Consider the following 26568-nt stretch of genomic DNA (forward strand, 5'->3'; position numbering starts at 1 on the left):
AAATTTTGAGATGGGGAGATTGTCTTGAATTATCCATGTGACCCCCTAGATGCAATCACAGGTGTCCTTATAAGAGGGAAGCATGGGGAGATTTGAGTCCAGATAGGTAAAAGATGTCACAATAGAAGCAAGAAGTTAGAGGCCAAGGAAGGCAGCCTACTTCTAAATGCTGAAAAATAAAAGATTCTCCCCTCAGAGCCTCAGAAGAAACCAACCCTAATAACATCTTGGCTTTAGCCTAATGAGACTGGTTTTAGACTTCTGATCTCCAGAACTGTAAGGAAATAAATCTGTGTTGTTTTAAGATTGTGCTTTAAGTGTGTGGTAATTTGTTATAACAGCCTTTGAAACACCTAAGAGATGTCTGGGAGGCAGATGGACAGAGGGTCTATAGGTGAGAGAAGAAGGCTGGGCTTGTGATATAAATTTGAGTGTCCTATTCATTCGCATGGTTGGCATGTGACGTTGTGGGAGGGCATAAGCTCTAATGAGCAGAGTGACACTATCACCCACCCACTGTGCATCTTCCAGCAAGGCACTTCACTTCTCTGAAACATTATTTATTGTGTCCTGGCATCATCCTATCAAGTAATGTACATGCATCCTCATTTAATCCTCACAATCACTTTATGCGGTAGACACCACTTTTACGTCCTACTTACAAGAAAGGGAAAACGAGGTTAAGAGAGATTAGTCATTTGTCCAAAATCAGAGCACGAGGGAAACAAGACTAACTCCATTCCTTGTGCCTCAGCCCTTATGGCCCAGGCACCAGCAGCATTGACATGATCCAGGAGTGCGTTAGGCCCGCTGAAGCAGAATCTGGATTTTAACAAGACTCAAGTTATCTGTTGAGGGAGTGTGAGCAGCACTAGCGTCTAGCCTTCCTCCAGAATGGGCTCGTCCCGGGACTCAGGCAGGTGCTGCAGACCCTAGCTCAGAGCTCTAGAAGCACGGTGTTGTCCACCCTGTATTTTTGCTCCTAGCATTCTCTACCTGGAGCTGGTACTCCTGTTGTAACTCTTCACAATTCCGTCTCCCCCACTAGCGTGTGAAGGTCTCTATGAGATCCAGTTCTGTCGCACAGGGACCCCAACGCCAGGCAAAATCACGACCCGGAGCAGACGCCCAGCAACTACTTGAACTTAAGAATGAAGTATGAGGGGCGGAGGTGGAGAATGATGTAATAAATGAAACTTAACTTGTCGCTTCAGAGACCCACGCAGGCGTACGAGTCCCTCCCGAGTGGCGAGTGAGGCGCAACGGTATACGAACAGTGAGCGGGAGGTTTAAATGCCAGAGCAACGGCCTCCCGCTAGCGGGGCGGACCCGCGCATGCGCGTAACCCAAGGCGCCCGCTCCGAGGACCTTCCCCGCATGCGCGGGATCCCGGATGCAGACCCAGTTGGTGGAAAGCTCGCGGTGCGGCAGCAATGGCGGCGCTTGGTATTGCGACCAGTGGTGGCAATTGGTTTTCGGCTTTGGCGCTCGGGGTGACTCTTCTCAAATGCCTTCTCATCCCCACCTAGTAAGGGACCCGCGCGGCCAGGGGCTGGGCAAGGAGGCCCGCGGTCGGCCAGGGCGGGAGAGAGAAGTGTGGATGACTCCAGGAAAGGGAACTTGGAAGTGGTGTAGTCACCGCTTCGTCTTTACCAAGCTCCCCATTCTACCTATTGATTGTTACTTAACCTTATAACTAGATCTTAGCCTTGAAAGTCTGGGTTCAGGCCAGACGTTCTCTTGAAAGTTTTCTGAGCCTCGGGGTCCTTCCTCATCCCGAATATGCAAAATAAGAACACCCCCCTCCACTGTTCACTCAGCTGGTGCACTGTTCTCAGCCCTGGAGATGCAGGGAGAGGAAGGCATTTCCCGTCCTTGCCTGGCGGAGTTGGTGGGCACAGATAGAGAAACACAGAGGTTTAAGGTTGTGACTACCAAACAAGTGTTTACAACTCTTTTAGGAAGTGATGTTTGAGTTAAAATCAGAAGAATGAAAAAGCAATGTGAAGAGCAGCTCAGACATAGGAAAGAGCAAGTTCAAAGGCCCTGTGGTAGGAAAGAACTCGGCATTTTAGGAACAGAGTGGCCATTGTGGCTCAAGAGCAGTAAGTGAGGAGAGGAGTGGTACGGGATGAAGGTAGGCAGGGTCAGATAACAGGGTTAGACTACAGTGTAAAAATGGATGCAAGGCCCTGGCCGGTGGCTCAGTGGGTTGGTCCCTGCGCCAGAAGGTTTCATGTATCAGGGTACCTACCTCTGTTGCAGGTTCAATCCCACCCCAGTTAGGGTGCATGGAGGAGGCAACCAGTGTTTCTCTCTCTCTCTCTCTCTCTCTCTCTCTCTCTCTCTCTCTCTCTCTCTCTCTCCCCCTCTCCCCTCCTTCCCTCCCTCCCTTCCTTCCTCTTTTCCACTCTCTCTAAAAATCGATGGAAAAATATCTTTGGGTAAGGATTTAAAAAAAATAAAAGATGCATGACCAAGACTGAGAGCGAGGAAACCAGTCAGAAAGCAACCACCAAGTGGTAATGTGTATACAATGGGTACTCAGTATTTATTAATATCGGCTTCCATCTTCTCTTCATCCCTCCTAACTCCTCTCCCTTGACTTTTCCCATCATTTCTTTTTTCCCTTCCTCCCCTGTTTAGGGTTTGGTTATTGGTATCCTTTGGCTCAAGTTCTTGATGACTTCTTGTTGATTTGAGTAGGGAAGAGTTGTATGTGCAGAATGTGTATCTATGCTGATGCATATATGTAATTATATAAGCAGTGAAATGTAGATGTAGATTCAGCAAAGTGACTTAACAGGGACTTGGGGAAAGAAGGGGTTGATCACTTGGGCTTTCTGCATAACTGGAAGCAGATGAACATCTATACATTTTGAAAGCAAATTGGAAAAATCTGAAATGTAGGAAATTCCTTTCAAATCAGAGTGAAAGAGATTTTTTTATTTAAACTGTAGGTTTGTGCATATAAGATGATGTTTCTTACTTTTGCTATCTCAGCCTAGAAATGTGTCTTTAGGATTGTTATCTTGAATACTGCTCTTAGTACTGATCCAGGATTAAGAACATATATAATTGTAGTTGATACTCTGCTTCTCAAAATGGAAACCTCTGGGAAGTGAGGTGGAAGCTATAGGATAAATGCAAATCTATTCAGCAAATTGTGTACTAACTGCTTTATTATGTACTACTTACTATGGAGAGGCACTAGAGGCAAAATGGATATGGTTCCTAACCCTATAAAGGGTTTAGTCTAGTAAGGATAACAGTCCCAGAAACAAACCATTGCAAATATGTAATTGCATAACTATACTTGTGTTAAGTGTTATGAATGAAAAGAATAGGATCCTATAAGGGGACTAACAAGAAGGACTTACTTTAGATTGGGTGTCAGGAAGGGCTCTGAAAACTGACATAATTGGAGGCCTGAAGACACAATCAGTACATATGTATGCATTTCTTTTGAATATATATAAATGGAATTGCTAGGTCATCAGATCAGTTTTGAATTGTGATTTTGAAGAATCTGTAAGAAATTCTGGTGACATTGTCAGCAGGACGTTTGTCAGCAGGAAGTTGGAGATGTGTGTCTCTATAATTTAGGAAAGAGACCAAAGTTGTGCATTGTGATCTGGGAGTCATCATTATACGGTTGATAATGGAAGCTATAAGTGTGAATAAGATTGTCTAGTAAGTTGCATAAAAAGAGGAGCAAAAACTGAACCTAGGAGAACATCCATACTTATTCATCAATAATATTCATCAGTTTGGTGAATATTGGGATGGAAAGTACTAAAAGAGACTTAGAAGGAGTTGTCTAGGAAACTCGGGAAAGGATTGTCACTGTGGAAAGTTTGTGTAAAACATTGGAAAATGTAAATCAGGTTTTGCTGCGGAACTCATTGTTGACTTCGGTGAGTGGTTAATTCAACAAGAATGTATTGAGCTCATCCATGTAGTGAGTGCTGTTCTAGATAGGGAAAGGAGGTACAGCAGTGGACCAAAAAAAATGTACTACAGAGGGGAGAAGGGTTGCAGAACATGCCACTCCAAAATATGCCTGTTTGGCATAAGACTTTTTTTAGACTGATTATTTTGAGGAACTGCGGACACAGGAGAAGGTCTGAAAACAGAGTAGAAGTTACCCTTTTGTAAGAGAAAGGGGGGCCTGTACTAAAAACAGAGCTATTACCTGAAATCACTTTTTCACCTGAAAGACATATCTGCCTGGCTGGGCAACCTTTGTTTACCATACACTTCTCACCTTCCCATAAATTGCCTTTTTCCCTTTGAACACCCAGACCCCTATCCTTTTACTTAGCTCAGGATGGTATATAAACTTCCATCACCTGGTACCTTTGAGTGCCATATCTTTTGAGGCTCCTGTACATACCTCAATGATTAAAATTGGCTTTTCTTTTTGTCCTGATAATCTGTCTTATGTCAATTTCATTCTTAGACCAGCCACAGAACCTAGGTTATAAGGGGAAATTTTTCTTCCCCTACAGGGAGATGCTTGACTATGTTTATACATAGTAAGGGGGGAAACAGTGAACAAGGAGATTCTGGAGATGTGGGAAAGGCAAAGCAGGAGCCTTTCCCCATCTTCCCTGTCTGATGAACTGTTCATCATTGAAAATCTATCCAGCTTGTATGTGGGGCTTTTTCCAGATAATGAGTCTTGTTAGAATTATTTTTTAATGAGAATAAGTCACCTCTGAACAACAGGCTGAGGGCCTTCCTTAAGAAAATGTATGGGTCAGCCCTTTAGATAGCTCTGAGAACCTTTTCACTTAATTGTAGTTTCCCCATCTTTTTCAAAAGGTCTGGCCTCCAGATAAGTGGGGTGTTTCAGGATTATTGTAATACCTCTTTGTGCTTTAAAGGATAGTGAGTGGTGACAGTGTAGGGGTATTGATCCATGTAAAAGCATAATGTTAGAAATGTGAAATTGATAATTGACAAAATTTCATTTTATTCATCTGATTGTTTTGAATAGTCATTCCACAGATTTTGAAGTACACCGAAACTGGCTAGCTATCACTCATAGTTTGCCAGTATCACAGTGGTATTATGAGGTAAGTTTCGATTTTTACCTTTTTTGGTTTGTGTGTTTTTTTCAAGATTTGTGAAATCATAAAGTATTATTGATATTAAAACAGTTTTCCATGTGGTCATAGGTCAAATAAATCTTTATAAAAAGTGTGTTCTTTCCTCAGTTCTTCTGCTCTCTGGCACTATTAGGGAATCCCTTTACTTCAAAATGCATTTACCAAACTATAAATTGGTAATTATAATATTTGCGACACCCTTTTTGAAAGCACATTGGATTGGGAAAGAGGAAAAATTGGGCTCTAGGCCTGGCTCTGCCACAGCATAGAAAGTGTATTTCATTTCTTTGAGCCTTAGTTTCTCATCTGGCAAGTGAGGATTTGGAATGAATTATTTCTACAATCCTGTCTTTCCCTAATATTTTGCAATTTATGAGGAAATAAATAAATATGTGTAACATCTGGTAATAAACCATTCTCTTCTATTGTTATTTATAAAAAACATGTCTGTATTTTTATTTCTGGTATGAATTACTAAATTGCATAGATACTCACTTTACAAATAGGGAAATTGCATCTCTGAGACAGAACTTGAACCCAAGCTAGTGAGTCATTGGTTATGCCACAGCTCTCTTTTTGTATAGATGAATAGAACTATGTCATAATCAAGTTTATTATTCCAAGGTTTTAGCTTAATTTCTTTTGCACTGTAGTTGACTAAGGAAATTGAAGATCAAACTTATGATACAAGTTTTGATGTTCTGCTTAGTGTTAACATAGAAATTGTTCTATTTGTGGCATATTTTAAATGCAATTGCATTTCATGTGCTTTTTTAAAAACCAGAGAATCTTTGCGTCCTCTTCGTTTATTCAGTTACTTAAGATATGTTCTATCTTCAATTTTTACTACAGGAAACTTCAGAGTGGACCTTAGATTACCCGCCTTTTTTTGCATGGTTTGAGTATGCCCTGTCACATGTTGCCAAATATTTTGATCAAGAGATGCTGAATGTCCATAATCTGAATTATGCCAGCTCAAAGACCTTACTTTTCCAGAGATTTTCTGTCATCTTTACAGATATACTCTTTGTGTATGCTGTGCATGAGTAAGTCTGAGAATATAATTTTGTGTGGAAAATATTGAAGAAATAATTATAATACTAACTTATGATTCTTTTGGGGGAAACAAAGTTCATATAATAGCATTTTTTAGAACAGTCCAAAACTGTGTTGTTGTGTTTTAAACTGCACAGTAAATCTTTACAGTAAGCAGTGTCCCTGAATCCTATGGAAAAAAACGGGGGAGAAGGTGAAGTTACAAGGCAGAGGTAGAACCATTGTTGTGAGTGTTGTGAAAGGTAGTCTCAGGTAGAGTTCCAAGACCATTTCTCCTGTCCAAATGGCTCCATATGCTTTTCTTTCCTTCCTTATAGCAGTCCCAATCCCCACCCCCACCGGCTTCTGTGACCTACCCTTTTTTTTTTTCTCTCTCAGAGAGGAAGAGAGAGGGGAGAGAGAGATAGAAACATGAATGATGAAAGAGAATCATTGGTCTGCTGCCTCCTGCATGCCCTGCCAGGGTTCTTTTCCCAGCCTTACAAAGGGTTCAGCATTCTGGAGAAAGGGGCTGCGCGTAGATGATTAAGAAGGAGTCCAAAGACGATGAAAGATATTTTTGAGAGGCATTGGGGATCAGAAGAGCTTCAGTTAAAGGGAACTGAAGACTCTTCCTTGACCAAGGACCCATGCTTTTATTCAACACAACCTGTCCTAAGGCAAGGTGGAAATATATACTTCAAAGGGTACGGTATCAAAGGATATACAGAAACATTATCTTTTTGGGGAATAGCCTACAGCTGTTCAGGTCTTTGGCCAACAGGAGGCAATAAAATGCCCTGAGCTGTCTGGCAGCTAACAATTATCCTATTCAGGTTTGGGGGAAGTGCCATTTAGCCAACATGTAAACTACATGTGTGGCTCACCCTTGTTGAGCTGCCCAAGCTTCACCAACCTTTTGGTAAAACTCTTGTAATTATTACATGCTGGAATTGGTTCTCGGCAATGCCCCACACTGGGGATCGAGCCCACAACCCAGGCATGTGCCCTGACTGGGAATTGAACCATTACCTCCTGGTTCATAGGTCGACACTCAACTACTGAGCAACACCAGCCAGGCACCTGCCCTATTCTTTACACAAATACATGCAGCACACATACACTCATGGACACATATGAATTATGCTAACCACCAATGGAATTTTCATCCTAGTAAACTCAAGAAATCATGGAATGCTTTAGTTATAATCTGAATTCTTTCCTTCATGTTATATTTTTTTATGTTTTGTATCTTTTACCTATAAATTAATTTTAAGTAGTTAAATATATATATTTAGAACATTTTGCACAATGACATCCAAGTAATAAGTTTCTGGTTAATGTTGGTTTCTATTCTGTCATAATACTTAGTCCTGCTGGTATGACTGTGACAGAGCAGTAACTGGTGTCCATTCATTGATCCTTGTCATAACTAGTTCATTTCAGTACCTTCTAGACTGAACCCTCACTCACCCCATTCAAGAAAGAGTCCCTTGGGAATGTTTTAACCTCTGCTTATTCTCATGGAGTAACTACTGTGTGACACCCTAATTTTCAATCTGTTTTATGTCCTGGCAAATATTGAAAGGGAAGGTGATTAGTAATTCACTGCCTTTAACTCAAAATGGTTGAATTCAAGCTCCCAGGGAAAACATGTGCAGGCAGAAAGAGAGAGTGAGTCAAGTTCAAGTCCATCTGCAATGCAGAGAGAGCAGTTAAGTAAGATAAAAATTGTTGAAATCTATGTGCCAGTTCCCAGAACCAGGCACTATGTGTAGATTAGTCACTTAATTTTCTGAATTACCCTGTAAGGTTACTGTCTCTTTTTATGAGGAAACTGAGGCTCCTTGGGGGAGAAGCAGGCATCTGTTGCTACTCTTTAATTGCATCTTTATTATGTCTATACTTTTTTGTTTTAGATTTCTTTGTTTTTAGAATATGCCAATATTCAAATGAACCACATTTTTTAAAAAAAAAATTAATAGAGCCTGGCCAGTGTGACTCAGAAGTTGAGCGTCGACCTATGAACCAGCAGGTCATGGTTCGATTCCTGGTCGAGGCACATGCCCGGGTTGCGGACTCGATTGAGGCATGCAGGAGGCAGCCAATCAATGATTCTCTCTCATCATTGATGTTTCTATCTCTCTTTCCCTCTCCCTTCTTCTCTGAAATCAATAAAATATATATATATATATTTTTTTTTTAAATAAATCTTTATTCAGATTATTACAATTATTTCTCCTTTTTCCCCCCATAGCTCCCCTCCACCCATTTCCCACCCCACCTTCTGCCCTTACCTCCCCCCCACTGTCCTCATCCATAGGTGTATGATTTTTGTCCATTCTCTTCATGAACCCCCCATACCCCTTTCCCCCTGAGAATTATCAGCCCACTCCCTTTCTATGCCCCTGATTCTATTATATTCACCAGATTATTCTGTTCCTCAGGTTTTTAATTCACTTGATTTTTAGGTTCGCTTGTTGATAGATATGTATTTGTTGTTCATAATTTTTCTCTTTACTTTTTTCTTCTTCCTCTTCTTTAAGAATACCTTTCAGCATTTCATATAATACTGGTTTGGTGGTGATGAACTCCTTCAGCTTTTTCTTATCTGTGAAGCTCTTTATCTGCCCTTCAATTCTGAATGATAGCTTTGCTGGGTAGAGTAATCTTGGTTGTAGGTTCTTGCTATTCATCACATTGAAAATTTCTTGCCACTCCCGTCTGGCCTGCATAGTTTCTGATGAGAAGTCAGCTGACAGTCGTATGGGTGCTCCCTTGTAGGTAATTAACTGTTTCTCTCTTGCTGCTTTTAATATTCTCTCTTTGTCTTTTGCTCTTGGCATTTTAATTATGATGTGTCTTGGTGTGGTCCTCTTTGGATTCCTTTTGTTTGGGGTTCTGTGGGCTTCCTGGACTTTTAAGTCTATTTCTTTCACCAGGTGGGGGAAGTTTTCGGTCATTATTTCTTCAAATAGGTTTTCAGTATCTTGCTCTCTCTCTTCTTCTGGCACCCCCATAATTCTGATGTTGGTACGCTTGAAGTTGTCCCAGAGTCTTCTTACATTATCTTCAACTTTTTGGATTTTTTTTTTGCTTTTTGCTTTTTGCTTTTTCGGTTGAGTGTTTTTTGCTTCTTTGTATTTCAATTCTTTGACTTGATTCTTGTGTTCCTCTATTCTGTTTCTGGGTCTCTGTATAATATTTTTTATTTCAGTCAGTGTATGTTTAATTTCTAGTTGGTCCTTTTTCATATCTTCGAGGGTCTCGTTATATTTATCGGCCTTTTCTAGGATATTCTTAAAAAGTCTTATAACGGTGGTTTTGAATTCTATATCCAGTCGTTTGTTTTCCTCCATTTCTTTCGTTTGTGATCTGATTCTTTGACCCCGCATTTTCATTGATTCCCTGAGTTGGTAAGGTAGATATTTGTGCTAGGTTTCCAATATGGCCCAGTGGGTCTGCTTCCCCAGTTAACCTGAGGTGGACACTCTTGGTGCACCCCTTTGTGGACTGTGTGTACAGCCTTGTTGTAATTAAGCCTTTATTGTTGTTGGTATCACTGGGAAGAATTGACCTCCGGGCCAGTTGGCTGTAAGGATCAGCTGTGTCTATGCTGGGAGAAGTTCGGTGCTGGAGACAGCCTTATAGGATTAGACTTGCCAAATTGCAATAGCCTCTGTGCTCAGCTTGGATGGGGTGGAGTCTCAGTCTTGGCTTCCTGTCAGCCTTGCCCTTGCGCGCATGTGCGCTTTCAGTCCTCCGCCTTCCCCAGCTTGAGTCTCCGCCTGAGAGTCCAGACTCCCCCCACAAGAGCGTGGGTCCCCAGGGGCTCGCCTGGAACTGGGGTTCACTGCAGTCAGAACTGGGGCTCTGCAGTCAGAATCCTCTGACTCCCTTCCACTAGGGAAAGCCTGTGGCAACTTCACAGCCTTTGTGCGCACTGGCCCGCGCGCGCCTTCAGACCTAACTGGGATTCAGTGCTGTCGGAGGCTTCCTTCCCCCTTCTGCCAGAGAAAGTCAGCCAGGCTCTCAGCCGCCCTTCCTCTCTGCGCGCACAAAGCTCCTTTGCCGTACCTCCAATTCTCTGTGAGCTTTTCTCTTTGCTTCTAGTTGTAGAATTTTCACTCAGCCAGCTTTCCTGTGGTTCTGGATGGTGTCCGTTCTGTCTTTTAGTTGTAGTTTTGAAATTGTTGTGCGAGGCAGCAGTTTAGGTGTTTACCTATGCCGCCATCTTAATAAAATATATATTTTTAAAATATATTTTTTAATAGAATAATACATCCTCATTGTCAAAATTTTGGAAAGCAGAAAAGCACATAAACACACACAATGTACAAATGACGTGTACTCTTCCACTTACAGCTATCATTATCAACAATTTGGTGTTTATTATTTCAGCCTCTTTTCTGTGTCTGAATATAATTTTTAGAAAATAAGAATGGGATCAGCTGATATTATCACTTTATATGTATACCACTACCTTTGAATGGCATACATCTTACCTAATAATAGACAAACATGTAAATTGACCGTACCTTCGCTACGCCCACAGCCAATCAGTGAGTATGCAAATTAACCCAACAAAGATGGTGGTTAATTTGCATACACAGGTGCTGAGCAACGGGGGGCGGCGGGACGCTTGCATCGTTGCCATGGTGATGATGCAGGCGTTCTGCCCCACCCCCGGTCTCTCAGGGCCTCTGGGCAGCATGGGAAGGCGGGGCAGGAGCAGGAAGGTGGGGCCGGAGCAGAAAGGCGGTGCCGGCAGCCAGGGAAAGGAAGGCCCATTCTAGCACGAATCTTTGTGCATCGGGCTTCTAGTTTTTACATAAGGGTTTTAAAATTAGTTGGACAATCAGGAGCTGCAAGTTTCTGGCTCTATTTTTTATTTCCCTATGCCACCCCCTCCCAAACTCTTGAAGCTCTATTCTTCATCTGGCTGGTATGATGATATATAATTTAGAGTGCTACATCATCATGGTCTACATATTAGTCCTTGCCTGATGATGTTTTTTACTGATTTTAGAAAGGGAAAGAGATAGAGAGACAGAGACAGAGAGAGGTATGAGAGAAACATTGATTGGTTGCCATTCATATGTGCCTCAACCGGGGATCAAACCCACAACATAAGTATGTGCCCTGACCAGGAATTCAACTGGCAACCTTTCGGTGCACAGGATGACACTCTAACCAACGGAAATGCGCCAGCCAGGGCCTGGTCTGCATTTTTTACTCTCAAGGACTGAAAAAGTGTGTGTTCTCTCAATTTTCAAACTTGTTACTTTTGGGGATTTGGTGGCTGGTTTTTCTTTTATGTTTTCATTATTATTATTATTAAATATAAAGACTTTGTTTCAAATCAGCATAGCTGAGAAAGAGATAGGGAACCACCCCTGAGGGATTTGTTTCCACTATCACCTTTTTAAAGCAGTCAAAAATGGCATGCACAGTTTTATTAGCAATGGCTAATGAAATGTACCAGAATGTATCGCAGTGTACTCTGTAGAAGTATTGTGATGTTCTAATGAAGATTAAAGTTGTTTCTGATTCTTTTCTGGTGTTTCAATGTAGGTGCTGTAAATGCATTGATGGGAAAAAAGCAGGTAAAGAACTTACAGAGAAGCCAAAGTTTATTCTGTCAGTATTATTGCTGTGGAACTTTGGGCTGTTAATTGTGGACCGTATCCTTGACATTTTATGTACTATTCCCTTATTTATTCTGTTATATATTAATTATAAGGTTAATTCTTTTTATAATGGTGATTCTGAAACCTAAGCTGCTTTTGGAAAATGGGTGTGAGGTGGGTTAGTGGGTTCCCAAAACTTTAGTCTGTGCCCAGCTTTACCAAGCTCTGGTTGTTACAGAACTTTGTCCCTGAAAATTTAGTGGTGATATGTGAGAACCAATTAAACCAAAAGTAAAGCAATATACTAGGATTTGTTAACTCATACATACATTAGTCTAATGCCTTTTATAGGAAACAGCATATCATAGTGTTACATATGGGAACAGACAGGCCTTCATGCTTTCTGCCACCTTGGCTTACCACATATTAACAGGCAAAGTTCTGAAATTCTAATAATAGAAGCCTAATTTTTATAGTTTTCATAGAAGTAGCCTGGTGTGGAGGAAAACACCCAGACTTTAGTTCAAATTTGATCTAGACTCAAATCCTAGTTATGTCATAACAGTAGCTTTGGCCATGAGTAGATTAATGTCTCTGAGCTCAGACTACCTTACAGGTTCATTGTGAGGCTTAGTAAATAAGATTGTATATGTTCTATAAATTGGGGTGCTGCATGCTGGTGGCCTTCACTAGCTGTTAGGTCCCTTTCTTTCTTGTCCCTAATTCTAAAAAATAAAACATCTTTCCCCTTAGCTGCTAGATCTTTAAGGTAGAAAAAACATGGGAAAGTTTTCTTATTTCTTCTTAAATATAAATCGTAATTTAAGAGCTTGTCCAGGGTTTGACTTGTTTATAGAAACACATTTATGAGAAGTCCAATCCAGTAGTAATATTTTTGTCTTTATCTATTAAGAAAGCATTTTTAGTTTTTAAACTCAGTCTGCTGGCAAGGTTCATTATGAATTTGGTATCCTTTGTTGTCTTTCCTTGACCTAATTTCAGATATCCATTTCCAATACAATGGTTTTTTAATGGGATTAATGCTACTTTCCATTGCACGATTATTTCAGGTAAATAAAGTAGGCTAATTAGATTTTTCCCCTTTAAGTTTGCTTTTTAATAGAGACAATAGTATAGTGAGTGATGGGTCAATTTATTTGACCAACTGTTTTGAGTTACCAACAACTTTTATTGAGTATTTTTCACAAATTTTATCTCTTTTGACAATTTTTTTCATTTTACAGATGAGAAAACTGTATTCTCAAAAACTTGTTAGAATATGACAGTCCTGAAGTGAATTGAGTTTCTACATTTGGTTGGGATCATGTACCTAGGAATGAAATCTTCAGCAGTTTTTATAATGTAATAACAATTATGGCGGGGCTTTACCATCAGAAGCATGTGGTATAGTGTAACGGAGGGTATGGGATTCGGAATCAGAAAACCTGAGTTGAAATCCTGACTAATCCTAATATGCTGTGTGACTCACACAGGGATTACCAAATGCCTCAACTACTTCAGATTAAGGTGCATTATATGTAATATCTTATTGAACAAACCTTGCAACTTGGCAACAGATAGGCCTTCATGCTTCTGTGAGGTTGTTATAATTATTAGTCTCCTTCTTATGGAGGGAGAAATCAGAAATTCACATTTTTGGGCATCCCTCTGTACACTGAATCAGAATATCTGGGATTGTGGTTTAGGACTCTCCAGGGAATTTTTATAAACTGTTAGGTTTGGGGACCATTAACCCAACACAAGTCATTTAACCCTCTCAGCCTCAGTTTTCTCCTTCATAAAATGAAATTTACCCTTTGTTACATTTTTAATTGTAAAATGGGGTTAACTACCTCACATGGACTTTGGAAAGATCACATTTGATAATCTTTTTTAAAGTTATTTGTCAACTATAAATATCTGGATAAGTGTGTGTTTTTTTAACCCATAAAAAGCCACAAAGTACGTAGAACATAGTTGGTGTTCAGTGAATGATTGTTGAATAGTTGTTGAACAAATAAACTAAAGTTTAGCTATAGAACCAGCAAGACCTTCTCTGAATCTTAAATAAATTATAAAATTGATGAAGAGAGATCTGGAAGCATCTCATTCTTTTTCCTTATCATTCCCAATTCATCTATTCTAGACCACACCTGACGAGACAGTGAGAGAAGGAACCTGGCCTTTCATGGTCCCTTTGACAGTTTCCTTTGCTGAACCCCAGGATATTATCTCATTTGATCCTTCCAAAATTCCTGTGAGGTAGGTAGAGTTCACACTTCTTTAGTTACAGTTAACTCGGTTTGTTTGTTTGTTTAATCAGAATACCGTTAGTTCTTTTAGGTAGTTTGTTAGGATCAAGTATTATCCTTGATGCCTTCAAGCCTGATAGCACTATATTAAATTACCTGATCTATAGTATAAGAGTTAAATAATTTTTTGGTAGCATAGCATTATATTTATTCATTCATATTCTCGTCCCTAGCTCCTCTTTAGAAATCAACTACAGCTATTGTAACACTTTGTAAGGGTGGGAGAGGGGGGATAATTTAATTCTCTGTGTTTTAGTTCCTTAGGGAAAATGTGTAGTGTGTTGTCAGGATGGTGTATCCTGAACTTCAGCATCAAGCATAGAACTTAATATTTGTTGAAGTAAGGAATTTATGAACCCACTAGACTCATTATAAAAGCCAGCTGGAATTACTTGCCTGTATTCACCTTATACTGCATGTAGAATATTTGCCTGAATTTTTTTTAATTTATTTAGAAAATTTAAATCTTATACATAAGTAGAGAAAATAGCTTAGTGATCTACACACACACAAAAGATTAATTTGAAACTCATCTAAGACATCATATTTCATTTGTTAAGTATTTCAGAATAGATGTTTTAAAATACATTTTTTTTATTTTACACTTTATTTTCCTCACACTGCCTTATGATCTTGTATGCGACACCTAGTTATCTGAGATGGGGAAATTATAAAAGTCATGTACTCTTAATTTTCAACATTATGTTAGTTCATAAGAACAAAAAGGATTTAATTTTAATATCTTTAAAAGTATTTGTATTTTTAAAAATTGTGGTATAAAAGCACAACATAAAGTTTACCAACTTAATCAATTTTAAGACAGTTCAGTAATGTTAAGTATATTCACATTATTGTGCAACCATCTCTAGTGTTCTTTATTGTGTAATAAATTTTATTTATTTAAATAAATTTTATATTTACAGAAAAGTTACAAAGAGACTTCCCATATCCCCTGCCCATTTCCCCTAACATTACCATCTTATGTAATTATGGTATGGTTATTAAAACTAAGAAACCAATTTTAGTACATTCAGATTTCACCAGTTTTTCCACTAATGTCCTTCTTCTGTTCTAGGATCCAATCCAGGATACTACATTACTGCATTTAATTTACTCTGAATTTTAAAGTGATATTCCCTTTTAAATCTCCTAGAAAAGGCATATGGAAGGAGCACTTCTCTTTGCTGTTCTCCTACATTTCAAGCACATTTACCTCTACGTAGCACCAGCTTATGGTATATATCTGCTACGATCTTACTGCTTCACTGCAAATAAACCAGGCAAGTTTTAGTGAGAATAGCAAAACCTCCTATATTTTATTTTGTCTTTACTTGGTGGCTTGCTTGTAAGAGGGTCTTATGAATCACATTGATCCTATAACCTCTTTACCCATTCTGACTTTTCTCTGCTCTTGCCACATCATAAAATTGGTGTACTGTCAGGATCCCTCCAGGTTACAACATGGTATAAGTTATGGTTTCCCATGCTCCTGGTTAATGAGAATGTTCCTTTTTTGTAGATGGGTCTGTTCGATGGAACAGTTTCAGCTTCGTCCGCCTTATTTCCCTGGGACTGATTGTTTTTCTAGTTTCTGCCCTTTCATTGGGTCCTTTTCTAGCCTTGGTAAGCATTTCCTTTTTTATAAAATAATACATGTTTTTTGCTGTTGCTGTTGTCGTTTAGAAAAAATAATAAATTTAAGATTATAAAATAGGCAAAACTAGGCTTTTCTTACCTCTCTTTAGTATGACTCTCCAAATATAGGGATGGTACTCCTTGAGTCATTTTTGTGCATATTCAAATACCTGTATGTTTAACTACATGTCACACATAGTCGATCATCATTATTCATAGATTTTGTATCTGCTAGCTTGCCTACTTGCTAAAATTTATTTATAACCCCAAAAATCAATACTTGAAGCATTTTCATAGTCATTCACTGACAGCATTCTAAAGTGCCTAGAATGTTAGAGATGTTCAACAAATATTTTTCCCTTCTTCCCTCATCCTAATTAATTAACTTTAATTCAACTAATTAACTTTAATTCCTGCTAAAACTGGAGAGCACTACATTTTTTGTAAAGTCTTCCCTGCTCTCACCTTCTCTTCAGTAGAGTTGGATAAATTTCAGTCTTTCTCCTTTGCACCTCATAAATTCTTCCATTATTATACTTATAATATATTGGATTGATGTTCCAAGTACTTTCATGTATCTTGTCCTACTAAACAGATGAGAAGGTTAAACAAAAGTGGTTCTGTGACCTGCTCAAGATCATAGTACTTACTTGAAGGAACGAAGACTGGAACTCAGACCTCGTAACTTCCTACACACTGTGCCATAGACATAGTTCTCTTTTTGAATTTGGGAAAGATTGATCACTGTTTAATCTCTTTTCAACAGAGCCAGCTGCCTCAAGTCTTTTCCCGACTCTTCCCTTTCAAGCGGGGCCTCTGCCATGCATATTGGGCTCCAAACTTCTGGGCTTTGTACAATGCTTTGGACAAAGTGCTGTCTGTCATCGGTACGATAGCAAGCTTTCTTACTTAGACTCTGACTATTGAAAGGACTAGTCACATTGAGAAATGAAAAAACCTGTTTTGTGTTTTGAATGAGGTTGAACTGTTTGTTCTCCAGCCCTGCATTTCAGCTTTCAGAATGAACATGGGAGTGGTTCTAGGGACTGAGGCTTCAGTGCAGTAAACAGATTGAGCGTCTTATAAAAGCTCTTTGTGGCAATGAGGTTGATGACCCTTTCCTTGAAGGGAAAAATAAAATATTTAGACATTTTTAAAAGTTAATTTTGCCTTAAGTAGAACATGAATAGTTAACCCTACTTTTAAACTTTAATATGGGATGAAGCAGGATGGAAGAATGTGTAAGTTATGACTCTAAGTATTAAACCAATAAGGAAATGATAGCCATGCATTTTAGCAAGAGATGAGAAGACATGGAAAACCTAGGCTATATTTTTAAGTTTGGGTTGTGATGAAAAATAATTTATACCTTGAGTTGGTTCTACCAAAGATAAGTCACTTTGGAGTAACTCCCAGTCTTCATTTGTGAATACAGCCTAGCTCAATAGGAAGTAGTAGGATTGAGCAAAGGTATGCAAACTTTTTCTGTAATGGGCCAGATAGTAAATATTTTAGGCTTTGCAGATCACATCGGTGTTTTGTTTGTTTGTTTGTTTGTTTACAATCTATAAAATGTAAAAATCATTCATAGCTTCAGGGCCATGCAAAAACAGGTCACAGGCTGGATGTGACCCCCAGGCTAGGGCTGGAGTTTACCAGCTCCTAATCTAGAATCTGATTACTTAGTTGGAGGCCCACCTGCATAAATTGCTGGCTCCGTGGCACTGGGCAAGTCATTTGATTCCTCTAGTCTTGCTTTACTCTAATAAGGAGATAATAGTACTTTACCTATTTCCATGAAGCATGCTGTGTGAAACAAAGGCAGCAATAAAGAAATGCTAGGTTGTCAGTAGCAGGAGCTTTGGAACCAGACAGAACTGGGATCATTTCTACCACCTATTAGTTGGTGGCTTTGGTCAAGTTACTCCATTTCTGTGTGCCTAGGGCAGGGGTGGGCAAACTTTTTGACTCGAGGTCCACAATGGGTTCTTAAACTGGACCGGAGGGCCGGAACAAAAGCATGGATGGAGTGTTTGTGTGAACTAATATAAATTCAAAGTAAACATCATTACATAAAAGGGTACGGTCTTTTTTTTTTTTTATTTCAATAGTTTTATTCATTTCAAACATTTTAACAAGAAGAATGTAAACACTAATTATTATAATTTGAAACTTCAAAAAATGGAGGAATCATAGCACAATAACATACCTTATATTGAAGATGGCAAAGGCAAAATAAAATTGCCTAACAAAGGAAAGGTACAAAAGCCTTTCAAATTAAACTTAAATATAATAAAATAACTTAAAACTAAAACAAATAGAAAAGACCAAAATGTGTAAACAGTAAATTAAACATTTTCTTTAGTGCAACTTGCAAATTATGCCCGGGATGTAGATGTAGATGGCAATGTAGACTGGGTTGAAAGGTTTTTGGTCTTTAAAACATCAACTTCAGTGGGAACAGTGTTGTTGGTCTCCTTTTTAGCTAATGCTCTGATACTGTGCTCTCCAGGGGCGTGTCTCCCTACATCACCACGATGGTGATGTCGGGGGACGCGTCAGTGGGCATTACAGGGAGCCTCTGGAAGATTGAGAGGTTGTTCCTTCTACTGAATGGGCGGATATAAATCCGCCAACTCAGAAGAAGGAGCTGCGGCCGTGTTTCCCGACGTTGCCATGTTAACACTACTGCTGGTGAAGGAGCAGAGGGGAGAGCAAGAGAACCCTCCACTCTTTCGGCTCTGCGGGCTGGATAGGACAGCGGCCGTAGTTTGCCCACGGCTGGCCTAGGGGCTAAAAATAATGGCTGCGAATCTTACGTGATAAATGCTCAATGAATGGGGGCTATTGTAGGAAATCATAATTTGGTGCTATCCTTCACCCACTGTGAATCTAGCCTTGATGTACATAGCATTCTTAAAGAGTAATTTCTTTTAAAAAATTTTTTAAATTGATTTATAAAAAGAGCAGAAGTGAGAGAGAGACAGAGAGAGAAAGAAACACATCGATTTGTTGTTCCACTTGCTTAATGCATTTATTGGTTGCTTCTTGTGTGTACCCTGACTGCAGATGGAACATGCAACCTTGGTGTATAAGAACAAGGCTCTGGCAACTGAGCTACCTGGTTATGGCAGTAATTTCTTAACATATTTCAAAAAAGCTTTGAATAACCAGTATGGGATGAGGTACAAGGGCCACTTGCCTTATCTGAGTCAGGAAACTGTGCTGACTTACTTTGTGTTTTTCTTTTGTTTGTTTTCATATATTTTTATTGATTTCAGAGAGGAAGGGAGAGGAAGAGAGAAATAGAAACATCAATGATGAGAGAGACTCATTGATCAGCTGCTTCCTGCACGCCTCCTACTGGAGATCGAGTCCACAACCCAGGCATGTGCCCTTGACCGGAATTGAACCTGGGACCTTCAGTCCACAGGCTGATGCTCTGTCCATTGAGCCAAACCAGCTAGGCTGCTGACTTACTTTGTACATCTCTGTCTTTAAGATGTCTTACATGGGAAGTCTGTGGGGCAGATTAGTCTGTGTTTCAGGGACATTGGCTTTAAGAGAGAATCAATAGGCTGAAGGAAAAGGGAAGAGGTGAATGACTAGAAAATATTTTGGTAATATATATCTTTCCCATATTTCACTGGTATTCAATGGCATTAGGTAGGGCTATGTAGGTGCTCAGGCTGTCCCTGACTGTCCTATTAGCTTGTTTGGGATAGGGCTTGCATCCTGCTCCTCAGACTTGGTTCCCTTAATAAGTATTTCTTGAACTCCAATGTGCTCTGGGTAGAAAGAATTACCATTCCTGCCTTTAAGTACCTCCCCGTACAATAGAGGAAATGAGTGTGTAAACAGATACAGTGCAGTGTGGTGAACACTGGATAGAGACTTGTACAAGGTATACCTGATCCATGAGAAAATCAGCTTTGTTTCTTGATTGAGAAGCTTTCTCAGATGAGTAAGTGAATTAGGAGTTAACTCTGCAAAGTGAGGAGGCCATTCTAAGTAAAGTGAGTAGCATGTACCAAGGGACATAAGTGTTGAGAGTGGTATGTCAGTTCATTGTGGCCAAGTCACATTTTAAAAAAATGGAGGGGGGGGGCAATGGTAAGATATGTACACATATAATACCTTAATAAAAAAATTTTAAAAAAATGGAAGATAGGCTGGAGAAGCAGGAAGGGGCTAGATCCTAGAAGACACTACACCATGCTTAGGAACATGAACTTTATCCTGGAGGCAATGAAGGATTCAGAGCTGGGGTATGACATGGTCAGACCTGTATTTCAGAAAGTTTACTTCCTTCATTTTAGCGGAGAGAGCAGATTGCTGTTCGTGGTGCCTGTCAGCAGGTTCCTGGTAAGGTGCACAAATTTCCCGTCCTAATGTAGACAGCTGCCTCAAATGGCATAATCTCAAGACCAGCAGCATTTTAGGTAGACTAGCACAGAACTGAGTCAATGAAATCTTAACTTTGAACTGGTTATAAGATTTCGTAGCTTATTTTTTCCTCAAGGAATTGTTTGGTAAAATATGGTGTGCCATTGACCAAAACAAAATAAAATGTCTACTTACTGTGTAGGTTTAAAATTGAAACTTCTTGATCCCAACAAGATTCCTAAGGCCTCAATGACAAGTGGTTTGGTTCAGCAGTTCCAACACACAGTCCTTCCTTCAGTGACTCCCTTGGCCACCCTCATCTGCACTCTGATTGCCATATTGGTAAGAATTCACACATGGTACTCATTTCTTGAGTTTTCTCTGCGTTTCTTTTGTGTGGCTGGTTAAATTTCAACTTCCAGTTTGTTCAGCCACAGCATGAATTCCATGGTCATATCCCTGCTGCAGATTGAGGCATGTCTTAGCAATTCTTAGGTCCTTCCCAGAAGGAGGGATCTTTAGTAAAGCCTCTGTGAGAGAAAATCTCTGTGAGAGAGACTCTTAGACCATCTGTTCACCTTGGGATGAGGGCAAAGAGAAGACCACGGAGAAAGGAGCGTGGGCCACACTGTGGAGAGAGAGGAAGACACTTGTAGTCCGGATAGCCCAGGTTTATGTTTTCACCCATGACTAAATGACCCAAAATCCAAAGTTGTCTGGAATCCCTGGATATTGATGATGATGGAGTCAACATTTTTGTAATTTGACCTATAGGTTCAGTGACTATTAATTAACTAATTATGAAGATTTAATAAGGGTTATACTGGCCATCCTAGAACTTAGTTACCATTTCTTATTAATTTTGTTGAATTCTATATATTTGAATGCCGTTTTTTTCTGAGTAGTTTTTATGTTAATTTTTGATGGACTGTTCACAAAGTGATGAATTATCCCAGTTTAATGGAGAATAGTCTTTTGATCTACTGTTTTTCAGAGATGATGCAAATGCACCTGAACAGTGTTTCTGTAATGCCTATTTTAAATGATACTTAAGTTTTATCTTTGCCTGTTATTTCTAGCCCTCTATTTTCTGTCTTTGGTTTAAACCCCAAGGGCCCAAAGGCTTTCTCCGGTGTCTGATCCTTTGTGCTTTGAGCTCCTTCATGTTTGGGTGGCACGTCCATGAGAAAGCCATACTTCTAGCAATTCTCCCAATGAGGTAAGCAGGTAGCTCAGTCAGTCAGCATTTCTGGAATATTTCACAGTGATATTATTGTTTTCTATTTGATCTGTCCCTTTTTGACATGTTCAGTGGGGTAGGCAAAGGCAAAGATATATAGGAACAGGTTTATACTAGAAAAGGACAGGATGCTTAACTTGGGATCCTTGCAACCTGTAAAGGTTCTGAGGTATGCAAAATTGTGCATATTGTTCCTGGATATTTTGGTGTAAGGGGTACTGTGGTGATTTAAGAACCATGAATGACACCAGACTGTTACATCTGGATATTGAGCAGCAGCACAGTATGAAAAAAGCATGGGCTTTGGAAATAAGGTCTTCTCTTCCTTATTAAGTGTTGTTAGTTAAGGTAAGGATTGAGTTCATTATGCAATAATATCTAACATAGGTACAACATTCAGAGTTTTCAGACCTGTTATTTTTGGGGTTTTCATTTTCTTTTTCATTCTTTCTTTTGAGCCTCACATAAACCTTTAAGATAATGAGGATAAATGACTATCATCCCCTATCTTAACAAAAACTGGGGCTCAGAGAGTTTAAGTGACTTATTCAAAGTTACATAGCTAGCAAGTAGCAGAGTAGGACTAAAACCTGAATCTTATGATGCTGAATCTTATATTTTCACTGTGCCATGCTAAAAAGGCATTTTAAATGCAAGAGTGTCCATTTTATATATAATTTAAACCCAGAAGATGGATAGGTGGTAATAGGATTAGCGTGGGTTTTTTTGTTTGTTTGTTTGTTTTAATCCTGCAAATTTTTTAAGCAAATTTGTCAGGCCGGTATATGGCTTGTCTGGGTTCATTTAGCGACCAAATTAAAAAATAGAGCAAAATTTCTAATGTCTTCAGTTAAAATTCCTACTGAACACCAGCAGGTGCCCGGCATTGTCTAAGAGAGGAGCTATAGGGTTGGAAATTAAATTCCCCAAGTTTTGTTTCCTGGCTACCCACTACTAGGCAGCTCCAATCCCACAATATCCCTTTCTTGGGAGCAGGCAATTACTCAAGGAAGCAAGATCCTTTTTTTTTAAATATTCCCTGATTCAATGTGATACATTCTTCTATCAGTTGCTTGAAGTTTCCCATTAAAAAATTAATATTTGCAATTGAATTGGACTTGTAGCGAAGATTAGTATGTTGTATTATGCCAGTTATAGAAGTGACAATAGATGCAATTTACTCAAACTATTTGCAAATGTAAGTTTCATTTGTTGTTTTAAGGAATTATTATGAGAATTTTTATTTTCAGCCTTCTGTCTGTGGGAAAAGCAGGCGATGCTTCAATTTTTCTGATTCTGACTACAACAGGACATTATTCCCTCTTCCCTCTGCTCTTCACTGCACCAGGTAAGCAGCTTCTTTTTAGAGCAGTAGGTTTGATTGCCAGGCCCTTTTCATCAGGGCCTAGAGATCAATACAGCCTGACTTAAACAACCTTAAAATCTCTTAGGAGGAAAGGGCTCACCCATTCTCTTAAGTAAAACCTATCCCTAATTCTCAGTACCTTTAGATGTCACAGAAATGCACAATTAAGCTCAAAAAGCATTATTAGCACTATATAGTTGTGTCAGTGTGTTTATATGGCCTAAAGTCTCATAAACCTTTCCCTTATCAACTAAATTATTGTCTGCTTTTTCTTTTCTTCTTTCAACAGAACTTCCCATTAAAATCCTACTCATGTTACTATTTACCATCTATAGTATTTCCTCACTGAAGACTCTATTCAGGTAATCCAAAAAGTACATTTAAAATTATATTTTCTCTTGTGAAATCTTTGCTCCTAAATGCACAGTAAGCCTTTTAAAAACTGTTTTTACTAACAGTAATATAACATTATGAAAAATTAGTAAGTAAAGAGAGAAAATTACCCATAATCCCATCACTCTGACATGACAACATGGGTCATATCTATAGTATAGGGTAATATTTCAGGAGGGACTACCTAGCATAAATTAAAACCTTTTATAAGAAGTAAAAAATGGAATGTAAAATATGCATTAAGAGTAAAACCACATAAATACAGATGCATAAAACTAAAAGATGTAAAAATTCTTACATATCTTAGAATTATAGGTGGAATAGAATCATTGATGGAATGTTTTGCTTTTCTAAAATTTATGTAATGTTATCTGTATAATTTTTTTAAAGTTTGTTTTTGGTTCATATCTGATTGTGTTCATAAAACTCTATATACTTAATTATATTAAAACTTATTTATAACCATGTGACTCAGCAATTCCAGTCTTAGATATACACCGAAAAGAATTGAAAACAGGTACTCAGGCAGATACTTGTACACCAGTGTTCATTATAGCTTTATTCACAGTAACCAAATTGTGGAAATAACCCAAGTGTCCATCAACAAATGAATGGATAAACAAAATAGTGTGTGTGTGTATATGTGTGAACATATATATATATATATATGTGTGTGTGTGTATATATATATATACACATATATATATACACACACACACATATATATATATGAATATTATTCAGCCAGAAAGAGGAATGAAGTTCTGATATGTGCTACAATATGGATGAACCTTGAAAACTTAGACCAAGTAAAATGAGCCAGACACAATAGGACAAATATTGTATGATTCCACTTATATGAAATATCTAGAATAGACAAATTCATAGAGACAGAAAGTAGATTAGTGATTATGGGAACAGGGGTGAGAGGGATTGGGAAGTTACAGCTTAATATTTCCAGAGATCCTGTTTAGGGTGATGAAAATGTTTTGAAAGTAGATAGTGGTAATGGTTGTACAACTTTGTCAATATACTCAGTGCTACTGAATTGTATACTTTAAAATGGTAAAAATAAAATAGCAAATTTTATGTTATTTTACCAAAACAAAAAAGTTATATATTGTTTGCCATATTCTTACTCTAATATAACAGCATCCAGCCCTCTTTTCTCTTCCAAATGCATAGCTAATTCTCTCAGACCTTCAGCTAAGTGACAGCAGAGGTAGATGATAATTGGGTACCTTTGGATTGTTGAGATAATATAATGGTATGTCATTATCATTTTTTTCTAAATGTGAAATTGGATACATTCTTTTGACTTTGGCTTTGGCTTTGGCTGTACTTCACTTCAAAACAGCACAGATGGGAAGCTTTAGCTGAGAAATGTTTGCAAAACCAGAATGACTCATCTAAATCAAACCTTTCCTTTTTTCTTCAGGAAAGAAAAGCCTCTTTTTAATTGGATGGAAACTTTCTACCTCCTTGGCCTAGGGCCTCTGGAAGTCTTCTGTGAATTTGTATTCCCTTTCACCTCCTGGAAGCTGAAGTACTCGTTTCTCCCTTTGTTACTGACCTCAGCGTATTGTGCAGTGGGCATCACATATGCTTGGTTCAGACTGTATGTTTCAGTATTGACTGACCCTCCTGTCAGCAAGACAAAGAAGCAATGAATAAAGGAACTGCTTGGATGTATTCCAAGCAATCATTTCATGGAAAATTAATCAGAACTTGAAAAAGTTGCTGATGGCATGAACCATTCAGTAGATCTGTTTGAGAACAGATTTGGCCTAGCCTAGCCTAGCAACCTGATTGTCACCATGGTGAGAAGCCACTTGTCCTCCATAAGCAGTGAAATACATCCAAAACAAATCTTGCCTTTCCCTGTTAAAATTGTCAGTTCGTTCAGACTGCTGTGCTTGCTCCAGGCAAGCAGAGTCTGATCAACAGAATTGATTATTTGTAGCCTGTGATAGTCATTGTCAGGCTATAAAGCATAATTAGAATCATGTGCCAAGGAAGATATAAATAAAATATAAAATACTATTTTATATTTCTACACAAAAACATTTTTGGATCATTACCTGCTCCTACACCTTCCTGTTGGCATGCACAAAGCAGATGGTGTACTGTCCCCATTCTGTAAATCTTGTTTCAGATTTTTTTTTCATTGAAATTATACAATGACAGTACTCACAAAGCTAGGTGAAATATTTAATGAATGATTTGGCCTGTCACCAGAGATTACAAACCACATCTACTCTTATATTGAGTTAAGGATATCCTGTACAGTTCATTTATTCTATCAGCAAGCACTACAATTTTGATAAAGCTGCCATTTCTCAAACTTTCCTCAACTGAGCACACTGGTTTAACAGCCTGGTGTTGTTCTCACCCTTCCTTCAGCATACTTCATACACACTTTTTATCCAGGGCCCCAGTTTGCCTCATATCTGCTGCACATTCAAATTCAGCCAACATTTATCTGGCTGACAGTAGGAACTTGGACACATTTTTATTTATTCATTATCCCCTTTTAGAGGATCAGAGAGACTCCAAGATCATTGGCATCCTGGGATGCTAATCCAGCTATCCATCTCTTAAACTCACTCTGTTTTCCCAGGCTGCTTTTGAGTCTCATTGCAGAGATAAAGATGGGGACTTTGCCAAGGGTGTGGTGTGTGGGAGGAGCCCCCAAGCCTATGTTCCTCACCACAGTGCCCTTTGCATCCTATGTCCCAGCTGATCTAACAACTCAAAGTTCCCAGTGTGCCATGCTATTTTGTACATTTGCTTTCTTTCAGTCATGCCCCTTACTCTCTTTCCTCTTTGCTGATTTTTCTACTCTGTCATCTGATTGTTCATACCTCAAGATTCAACTTAATTGCTACCATATCTGTGAATATAAAGGTAGTACAGTGTAGTGATTAAGAATTGGGGCCCTGGAGTCAAACAGCCTGATTTTAAATTCTGCCTCCATGGTTTTTAAAAATCTGTAGCCATTGCCCTGGCTGGTTTGGCTCAGAGGATAGAGCATCCGGGGCACTTCCTTCCCCCCCGGGCCCTGGTCAGGGTGCGTGCTGGAGGCAACCAATGTGTTTCTCTCGCATCGATGTTTCTCTGTCTTTCCCTTTCTCTTCCACTCTAAAAATCAATGGGAGCCCTAGCTGGTTTTGCTCAGTGGGTAGAGCATTGGTCTGCAGACTGAAGGGTCCCGGGTTCAATTCCAGTAAAGGGCACATGCCTGGGTTGCAGGCTCGATCCCCAGTAGGGGGCATGCAAGAGGTAGCCAATCAGTGATTCTCATCATTGATGTTTCTATCCCTCTCTGAAATCAATAAAAATATACTTTAAAAAATAAGAAAAATAAAAATCAATGGGAAAATATCCTTGGGTGAGGGTTAAAAAAAAATCTGTAGCCAAGTTATTTAGCCATCCTTTGCCTCAATGTCCTCGTCTT

General features: G+C 39.0%; 1 protein-coding gene across 5 annotated transcripts; it reads left to right on the forward strand.

The window, feature by feature from the left end:
* The first annotated feature begins 1396 nt into the window (after positions 1–1396).
* On the forward strand, positions 1397–26454 carry ALG8 (ALG8 alpha-1,3-glucosyltransferase). 5 transcript variants are annotated; one of them, XM_080641946.1, is made up of 14 exons: positions 1398–1493; positions 5003–5081; positions 5967–6160; positions 11724–11833; positions 12782–12849; positions 13926–14041; positions 15245–15371; positions 15611–15714; positions 16493–16613; positions 20315–20454; positions 21192–21331; positions 22603–22700; positions 23008–23080; positions 24550–26454. In XM_080641946.1, the coding sequence occupies exons 7-14, from the start codon at positions 15254–15256 to the stop codon at positions 24779–24781; spliced, it is 1026 nt and encodes a 341-aa protein (XP_080498072.1). In that variant the 5' UTR covers positions 1398–1493; positions 5003–5081; positions 5967–6160; positions 11724–11833; positions 12782–12849; positions 13926–14041; positions 15245–15253; the 3' UTR covers positions 24782–26454. The 5 variants fall into 5 exon arrangements, with proteins under 5 accessions (XP_080498071.1, XP_080498074.1, XP_080498072.1 ...); XM_080641945.1 differs by lacking the exon at positions 13926–14041 and having other exon boundaries at positions 1397–1528; XM_080641948.1 differs by lacking the exon at positions 13926–14041 and having other exon boundaries at positions 1397–1528; positions 20356–20454; positions 21226–21331.
* The last annotated feature ends 114 nt before the right edge of the window (positions 26455–26568 follow it).

This window comes from Plecotus auritus, assembly GCF_963455305.1.
Source record: "Plecotus auritus genome assembly, chromosome: 9".
Lineage (NCBI taxonomy): Eukaryota > Metazoa > Chordata > Mammalia > Chiroptera > Vespertilionidae > Plecotus > Plecotus auritus.